Here is a 9,726-nt window from a genome sequence, read left to right as displayed (position 1 = left end):
CTTATCCAGGCGTACTATCGATTGTATGCCCTGATTAGGGTTATAACCGGAGGCCTTAAGAGAGGTCTAAGAAATTGAAGCTTATGTACTAGGTGCTCTCCATCTTTGAGAGCTATCAAAGTATTTTTACCTAGTGCTTGGGTCAAGAGTTCCATGTTTCCGTTCACCACGGGAATTCAATAAGTCAGGACCTTTCACCACTGGCTGGTGGACTGAGCAGTCAGTATGGTACTTCAGGTCAGTCTTGGTAGGGGACTTCAATTTTCCGGCTAGCAGGGTAAATAAAATGATTCTAATTTTTGAGGACGTCTGTTCCAGTCTAGCAATCTCTGAATATGTTTCACAGGGCGGGGCACATTCTAAAATTCCGAAGTATAGGAAGAATTTGTTCAAAAAGAGTTAAAAACTAGCAAAAAGGCTCCAGAGCAATTTGAATCCAGTAGTTGAGGCTAGCCTTCAAAGAAAGCTTGATTTAGTTCAAAGTAGAATTAAGGCCCCCCCATTGAGACTGATCAGTTGAAAAAGGAAAGTAGATTAGTTCAAGAGGTCACTTCGAATCCGAAGGCATTTTTCTCTTATGCGAACTCTAAGAGAAAGATGAAATACCTGTAGGGCCCTTTGAGATCAATGGGGAAGAAGTCAATGTCGAGTCTATGGCCAACATACTTGGAGAATACGTTTCCAAAAATGCCGGAAAGGAATGGGGTCTCCGGTGAAGGGCTCGATTTGGTGACTGAAGGCCGCCTGTCGTGCCATCATCTCAACAATCATGTGGGACTCGGATTTGGCCTCAGACCTGGCCTTCATCTCCCGAGGGTTAAACGCGCTGGCTGGGTTGAGCTCTACATCTATGTGGTTCTTCCCGCCCCATTCCATAACAACATGTCAATGGCGATTTTTTTTGACATCCAGGCGTGCTCTTACTCCCGATTCTTCCTCCTCTTTGGCTTCCTCCATGGCTGAGGTTTCCTCCTCTAGGAGCTCTATGTCTCGCTTTCGCTCCACGTCCTTCATGCAATTATTTAGGATCATTTTCTCAATCTGCATTTCCGCCAACTCTTTGGCGGTGGCCTCTTCAGCCTTACGCTTAGCCAGCTCAATCTTGACTTGCGCCCTCCGCAGGCTGGAGGCTGACGTGTGCAAGCTTGAGGCTGAGGACCGCATACTATCACGACAAGAATGGGTGCTCGTTTGACTTACTACCTCAGACTGATCAATGATGAGGCATCGCTGGAAGGCGGAGAAGTCCACAGACTCCTTCAGGATGGTGTCTAAGGTTTGGTCCAACGTCTTGATTTCTTCCTCGTTGTCAATCATGCTTTTCCACTCATCAATCAGGGCTTTTGCTCCCGCTAACCTTTCAGCATGGATTTGACTCTGCTTCATAACAGTTTCTTGCGTCGCCGTTGTTGATTCCAACTCTGAACGGCATTCCAGGGCATGAGCCTGCAGGCCCGCCAATGCGGCACGGGCCTTGGCCTCGACCATGGACATCAACTGTCCGCACGCCTGCCGCGTCAAGACGCCGGATCTTCTCGTGACTTCTTCTTTTTTCATTGAAATCGCGAGCGGGACTACCCGATGTGCGGCACGGCTATCCTGGTCGCACTTCTCGTTCCCGGCGTCGAGGCTCACGTGGCTCATCGCCTATTTCACCAACAGATGAGATTGTGTAACTGATACCGCGGACGCTTTGTATGCCCGGAAAAGGGATACCTTGAACTCGTTATAGCAGGTTTTCGAACGCATGTATTCAATGATAACACTTGGCTTGTAACATTACACAATGGCTCATTCCAATCAACTGGTTTTTGGGCGGGAATGTCCATAAGCAAGGGGCGCGTCTAATCGTTTGCTTGGGTAAATTTAATCTTGGCGCCATCTATTGCCTCAATGTGGCACTTTCGAGCATCTTTGAAGTTCATTTGCATCCTCATTGGAATCCTGGGATTGTTTTTTTGCATCTTTATGTGCATCTTGAGGTCCTTTTTATGCATACTTTTTAGAACCCTAATCATCAACATAGGAAGAGATACTAGCATTACTCCTACCAAGCTTCTGAGGCGGAGAAATGAAGATGATGAAAAGGAGAGGACCCAAAATGGAGCCCTGAGGAACACCTGACATGTATGTCACTAAGGGATCCCCGAACCTTAACCAATTGCTTCCTGCCATAAATGAAACTTCTTAACCAATTGAGAACCTTGCCTTGGATCCCAATCTCATGGAGCCTGCTAAATAAAAGGCCATCATGATCAACCTTGTCAAAGGCCTTGGCAATGTAAAGATAAACTACATCGACTGATTCATTGGGAGTAGTAATGTCAGTATCTCTTCCTATGCTGATTATATTTCCCAGACGACCGAGATCGTTCTGGCATAGTAGGGAGTAGAGGTAGCAAGTGATTTATGTGCAACTGTATCTGAAGTTCATCACTTTTGGAGCAGAAATCAGTAGTTAGACTCCAGAGTAGATATCGACTTTGATAGACGCATTTAGACTAGGATAGTGACCACATTTTGCAGGATAGTTAGCCTTGAAGATTGGCCCAGGTATAGGCCAGACAACCAAGATTGATCTGGGACCGTGGGGAGTAGAGGTAGCTAGCGATTTGTATCCTTAGTCAATTGATGATTGTTTGAGGCCCTGATAAAGGAAGCTCGAACTATCGATTGTATGCCCTGATTAGGGTTATAACCGGAGGCCTTAAGAGAGGTCTAGGAAATTGAAGCTTATGTACTAGGTGCTCTCCATCTTTGAGAGCTATCAAAGTAGTTTTACCTAGTGCTTGGGTCAAGAGTTCCATGTTTCCGTTCACCATGGGAATTCAATAAGTCAGGACCTTTCACCCCTGGCTGGTGGACTGAGCAGTCCGTATGGTACTTCAGGTCAGTCTTGGTAGGGGACTTCAATTTTCCGGCTAGCAGGGTAAAAAAAATTATTCTAGTTTTTGAGGATGTCTGTTCCACTCGAGCAATCTCTGAATGTGTTTCACAGGGCGGGGCACATTCTAAAATTCCGAAGTATAGGAAGAATTTGTTCAAAAAGAGTTACAAACTAGCAAAAAGGCTCCAGAGCAATTTGAATCCAGTAGTTGAGGCTAGCCTTCAAAGAAAGCTTGATTTAGTTCAAAGTAGAATTAAGGCCCCCCATTGAGACTGATCAGTTGAAAAAGGAAAGTAGATTAGTTCAAGAGGTCACTTCGAATCCGAAGGCATTTTTCTCTTATGCGAACTCTAAGAGAAAGATGAAATACCTGTAGGGCCCTTTGAGATCAATGGGGAAGAAGTCAATGTCGAGTCTATGGCCAACATACTTGGAGATCAGTTCTTTTTGTGTTTTCAACTCCAAAAAGTTTAGGAGCAATAGCCCATTACTGTATTGATGAGTTTGTTGAGATAGGCAAGGCTTGTCAATTGAGCGGTTAGCCTTACAGGGTGTTTCATCTTTCTCTTAGAGTTTGCACAAGAGAAAAATGCCTTCGGGTTCGACCTCACCTCCTGAATTACTCTACTTTCCTGTTTCAACTGATCTGTCTCAATGGAGGCCTTAATTCTACCTTGGATCAACTTCAACTTTCCTTGAAGGCAAGCCACAACTACTGGATTCAAATTGCTCTGAAGCCTTTTTGCTAGTTTTCAACTCTTTTTGAACAAATTCTTCCTATACTTCGGAATTTTAGAATGTGCCCCGCCCTGTGAAACAAATTCAGAGATTGCTAGACTGGAACAGACGTCCTCAAAAACTAGAATCATTTTGTCTAAGGCTACATCTATGGACGATTCCTTTTTCAGCATTGAAATAAGATCAAGCTCCCCTAACCTTTCCATAATCAACGGCCAATGTTCATCTTTGAACTTGAACTAAGCCAGACCGACCTTTTTGGCCGGTCTTACACCAAGAGCACGCCCGCTTTTGAGTAATGGTCGACCCTATCTCGAGAACATGATGATCTGACAGATTACTAGGTGTCATATGGACGTACTGGATCAGATCAGGGTCATTGGAGAAAAACAAGTCGATAAAGCTATTCTCTCTAGTGGCTTCACCAACATGCTGGGAGAGATTGCGCAAGATCGCGAACTCCTCCAGCTTTTCGAACGACTGAGATGTCGATTTCGAAATGGGAATATACCCATCAGGACTAACCTCCCACTCTTCAACGCTAGCCGGAAAATTTGGCATGATAGTATTTTTTGCTTCATTTTGCCTTCTTGAGATGGACTAGATTGTTAGCTTCCTCAGGATATGATTAATTAGATCTAAGAAGAAGCTAGTTAGCCAACGCCCAGCTTGCTAAATAGATTTCGCACCAATCAATTAATGTTCAATTTTTCTTCTTGTTTGAGAGTCACTTGGAGGGGGTTTCAAGACTTGTCAATGACAAGGGCGTCTCCTACATCTCTTTGCTCAAAAATGGTCCTAATTCCTCATGTACACTCTAAAGTTTCTTAAAATTTGTGAAACGCTAAAAGCCAAATTCCATATGTTGCCTAACTTCCCTCCAGTGGGTTACCCTGTGGGACCGGTCCAGATCAGCCTTCTTCCTATTCTCTTCAATGGTCATCCCTCTCGATGAACCCGCCATATTTGTGCTAGAGGCCATGATGTTTAGAATTAGACACCACAGCACTTTCGAGTTGGACCTAAAATCTACGAATTCGCGTGTTTGGTTCTTGAATTGCCAAAACATGATAAAACTATGCAAAATATTACCCACGGGATTGAAAGCGTCTGAATATTTACTTTTTGAGAAAATGCCAAAGTAGATAAAATAAATGTGTTTTTTTTAAACCGAAATGAACTGGCGATGGGAATTGATGGATAGGCCTTTAGACGCATTCGTTCAGGCCACTAGATGTTGAACAAGCAATAGGCTTTTCTGCTCGTTCTATGAGCTTGGATTTCGTCCTTCTCAGTGTTTTCGCGATGGGTGTGAGGTATATTTCGGGCAACTGCCACGTGTGTGGGGTGAATGCCAATGTCATCTTATAGATAGATATGCATTAATTTGCCTTTCATCGGTTTGATGATCGAGGATGGGTCAAAAACAGTTAGAAATATCCCGAAAAGTTCATGTAGCTCCGAAATGACCGTTGCTTGGTCAACTTCCTCGATTTGATGAACAGCAGTGTTCGCCCTGACCACCTCGGTTTCCGGAAAAGAGGGGGGGGGGCAAAATTCCGAGTTCTTTCATGTGGTGCCAACATAGGAGCATTTCATCGCGTAGATCCGATGTAACGAAAGCAATGATGGCTGTCTTGTGCTGGGATCCGGACTTCAAAAGTAATGACACCGATCGTAAGCAATCCAAGTGTGAACCATTGACAACAATGATATTTATGTAATCCATATTTATGTAATCCTCCGTATCGATGGGAATATCACGCTCCAAGACGAGATTAGATCAACATTGAAGGCCAATTCCAATCTATTTTTCAAAGTAGTACCAATTTACAAGGGACCTTCTTAAAAAGCCAAGTTTTGTCTCGATTTGCACTTACTTTTTACTTACACTTATTTGCACGTTTTACTCAACCTTTGGCCTTTTTTTGGCACCATCAGGCTTAGTTTTGCACTTTTTTGTCTCTTTTTGACCCTCGCTAGTCATGAAGCACTTTTCTTTGCAAAAACTGGTGCTTTTAAGTCAATTTGTGACATTACCCGTAATGGTTTGATCGTTGAAAGTGATAGGACAGCCTTGAACCTTGTAAAGAATTGACATTTGATCCTATGGTGCATAATTTTGTGAATGTATGATTACTTAATTGACCAGCAGAAGCAAGTTCTAGTTTTCGAGGCCAATTCCGTCAAACAACGTTGTACCCACTACTGACTTCGGGAAACACAGCTTGTTTTTGATTGACTTTCGACTAAGGTGACCAGAAGATTTAGTAGAGATTAGAGGATGATAGTTTTAGGATATAATAGTTACTTCAGGAAAGAAAGTTAGGTGACAGCGATAAAAATATTGCAGTTCCCTCAATCAAGTCCAGGCAACTCGTGGTGAATGTCCAATTGTCCAATCTGCGACAAAAAAAATTAAAATTTGAAAAGAATTGCCCTTGGACCTCCAGAATATATCAGAAGGCCAGACACGAAAAACATGCCAAACACATGCCACACACGGAAAGAATGCCAGATTTGGTTTTGCCATGTCACAGGTGCCCCAAATATCCCAGATGTTGACTTTTGGCTTGCAATTATGCCACTTGGCAGCCCTGGTTTAATGCTTGTTTGAACAGAATGACGAGGAAATTTCAACGGGTGGTCGGTCTCTAATTCGCACTTGCGCCACAGTAGCCTATCTATGGACTACTTTGTTGTCACAATTTGGGATATGCCTGACCCAGGTGCTTGGTTACCCTGATTATAATTGCCCCAGATTACCCAAGGCCAAGCTGATGTTCTATCGAGGCACGGGGTCGTACCTCCCATTGTGCTAAATCAACCCAGCCGAATTTCATGCCCTGTCTGGTGCTTGAAAAAGCCAATGTTTGAAGCAGCCCTTAAGTAGCAATTCTGTCTGATTTCTTGACAATGAAATCAAGTGTCTTGACTGAGATTTATACTTCAGAAAATTGCATACACATCGGGAACAAATTCGGAAAAGCCTTTGGCTTCCTGATTGATTGTTGGGACGATGATTTATTTATTCGTTCGTACCCTCGAGAAAAATTATCATTTTATAGTTTCATCTTCAAACGAATTGCAACTCTCTCAGTGTGATTTGAGATTTTTCAGTCGCTCAGCAACTTCATATCGACTACGCCTAGTTGCTTGCATTGTCGATCTGGCTTGTTCTAGGAGCAAGATCCAGACCGTTGTCTCCTTTCTCCCCAAGTTAGATTTCATCGTCTTTGTCGGTGATCGTATTCTGAGATGCTTCGGTTGGACCCAGCCTACATGGAGAGAGCACGAGGAGAAACGAGAAAGGTACATTGAATCTTTCAGTCCAAACACGCAGGAAAGGAAAGACGTTCGTTGTTAGTCATCATCCGTTGGAGATTGGGATAGGGTGAAGCTGTACACTTCAAGATGGCCAAATTCAGTCCTGATGGGGGAAAATATCCTCCAACGGAGTTCAGCCAAAAGTATACAAGTGTAATGGCACCAAACGAAAAGTTGGTCTCGCCCAAGGATATATTTGGAGAGAGCGGTGTTTTCGATAAAGATGTGGAGGAGAAGACTCGACAAGCCTTCAAGCAAACAATGAAGAAGTTGGACAAGCTTAATGTACCAACCTCTAAATGCAAAGAGGATCTTGAGCGTGAAAAACTGGATCAGGTACATTTGTTTGTTTCTTGACATTTAAGTTAAGTCTCGTAGTATTTCATTAGCTTGTTTTTAGCTTTCGCTAGATTTTACTACTCCATTACTAATCATGTTTACATCGGCAGATTATCGAATGCTTTCCTCACACCATGCCAAAAGAGCTTCCGTTACTTCTGCCAAAAATCAAGTGGACAAAACCCGTCCTAGAGGTAGAAACGTGGGACATTTGGTGGGGAATGCACGAAAAAATTTTAAAATTACTTAGAAAACAAGCAAAGCATATTCATAACTGGTGGGAGTTCACTGGCAAGCCGGATCCTGGAGTCGAAGCCATTGTTGATTGCCTGAAACGTTTGGTGTCAAGTGTTCTCACTCATCCTGTGACAATTGGTAAAATGAATATAAGTCTCTTAATATAATGTGATATCATCTTTAACTTCCTTCAACAGGAAGGATGGTGGCTTTGCACACAAAAAAACGTAAGAAAAATCATCCTAAATCTGTTCACTTGGTTGGGACAGATAGACCAGAGGCCACGATGATTTACGCTGGATTCTTTCACGAGATACTGGCAGCGAATTCAGCTCATCCAATTAAGCTGACATTGGTTAGCCCCGATCAAGCTAACGCTACTCTAGCCAAAGATTGTGGTCCTTCTTCACCGATGTTAATTGATCAGCGATGCAAACTCACTGCATGGTCTGGACTTTATCATGATTTTTGGGACAGGTAGGTTTAAAATGGTTTAGCAAGAGTACTATAGAAATAGCGATTTAAATTAAAAGATCAATGTTTATGTCAAATGCTTATGACTGAAAGAGTAAAAGTAGTAAAAAGGCTCGTGTTTTTGCGTACTTCCTTACCAGCACCGAGATTAGTATTTATTTCGTATTATATTTCCAAATCATTAACTGCAATATCAAAGTTTTTTTCATTTGTTGCAAGTTTTGCAGGGCAGGTTTTGTTTTATTCAAGGTCAATAAAACTGATTTTCTATTATTTTGACCCTTTGACCAACCAGTGTAGCTGAACAGCTTAGGAGACAGAGTAAATGCTATACATTAACTGGGTCTATGGGCTGTGAGGGGGCTTTTTATGAGCCATTTTCGAATGTTTTACAAAGCCCATTTTGATACTTTCCTTTTTTTTGCTTGCAATTTACCCTAAGCAATTACCCTCAATTTACAATTTGCAATTTACCCTCAGATGTATGATTTTAATAGGAATTACTTCAATAGCAAAATTTGGAGAAGAATCCGGGATATGCAAGTCTTTTGCAGATTTTGCCAGATGCAAATTTGGTCTGGCCTAATGATTACGGAACATTAAAACCAAATCACTCGGAACAAGAAGACTATTTCATTGGTATATTATCATTTATGATCTATGAAGTATCACCCCTACTGTGTAGAATTTTTTTATAGCTACATTGAAACTCAACAAGTCGAAAAACCTGACATTGTGGTGGGCATCCATCCTGGATTGCATGCCGACGGTGTTTACGAGTTTTGGGAGCCTACGTTGGATCTCCTTTTGGACCACAACATCACAACAGTGTTCACTGTTTTGGATAGAAAGGAATATTCTCAATCCTTGAAACAATTGGATCGATTATTCTGCAAATACATCTTCAAAGGAAAAAACGCTTTTGGATCCAAGCACGTAAAGCAGACTCCACACGATCCAGATTTGATGTGGTCATCCAATCAATACGTCATCGTATTTAAGGTTCGCATGCTAATGATAAGCTCGCCGAAGTGTTTTCAGTTTTGTTGACGGCAATTGTAAATCAGATCCCATGTCGAGTATGTATTATCTGCTTTTAGGGTAGAACCGTCGACCTCAAGACATTGACTCTAATTGAGCCTTCTCCGGCCGACACGATGGGAAACGATGAGGAAGATCTTGATCAAGCTGAGGAGGATTTTGAAAGGCTTTTGCAAGAGAGCGGTGAATAAATGTTTGTCTTTGCTCCATTTCTAAATGTACCAGCATTGGTTTTGCATGAAATAAAATATGGTTCTCCAATGAGGCAGCAAGGACATCAAATATTAGCGGAATGTGCGTTGATTAATGATTGCTTAGTTACATTAACTGAATTTTGACTTGTAGAACTTCGAGAATTTCGCAATGGATCGAAATGCCTAACGCAGAACCTTGCTTACGTTAGTTTCGATGCTTATTTGCTAAGCTATTTTTCTAGGAATACAAGACTAGAGCTTCAAAGACTCCAGCTTTCTTGAGCAATTAGTCCAGTTTGGATAAATATGTAAAGACACTGTCATTCTTGTCGATATGATCTTGAATTTTTCAACAGCACACAATTGTTGATTCGGATATTGTAAAACTAATGTTTTTTGCAGACTTCCTCACAGCTACGAAGAATAGGGCTAGTCAAGTAAACGCGTTCATGGACAACAGACGTTAGTTATTCCATGGAGTAAAATCAA

The 9,726-nt window shown here is 42.1% G+C and overlaps 1 protein-coding gene across 1 annotated transcript; it reads left to right on the top strand.

The window, feature by feature from the left end:
• The first annotated feature begins 6,969 nt into the window (after positions 1–6,969).
• Positions 6,970–9,325, top strand: LOC131884504 (putative protein MSS51 homolog, mitochondrial). The gene is made up of 5 exons (XM_059232315.1): positions 6,970–7,288; positions 7,402–7,666; positions 7,726–8,005; positions 8,701–9,004; positions 9,103–9,325. Exons 1-5 carry the CDS (start codon positions 7,040–7,042, stop codon positions 9,232–9,234), a joined length of 1,230 nt encoding a protein of 409 aa, XP_059088298.1. The 5' UTR covers positions 6,970–7,039; the 3' UTR covers positions 9,235–9,325.
• The last annotated feature ends 401 nt before the right edge of the window (positions 9,326–9,726 follow it).

Source organism: Tigriopus californicus, chromosome 8 (genome assembly GCF_007210705.1).
Source record: "Tigriopus californicus strain San Diego chromosome 8, Tcal_SD_v2.1, whole genome shotgun sequence".
NCBI classification, from domain to species: Eukaryota; Metazoa; Arthropoda; class Copepoda; order Harpacticoida; family Harpacticidae; genus Tigriopus; species Tigriopus californicus.
This window is presented reverse-complemented; position numbering and strand designations above follow the sequence as displayed.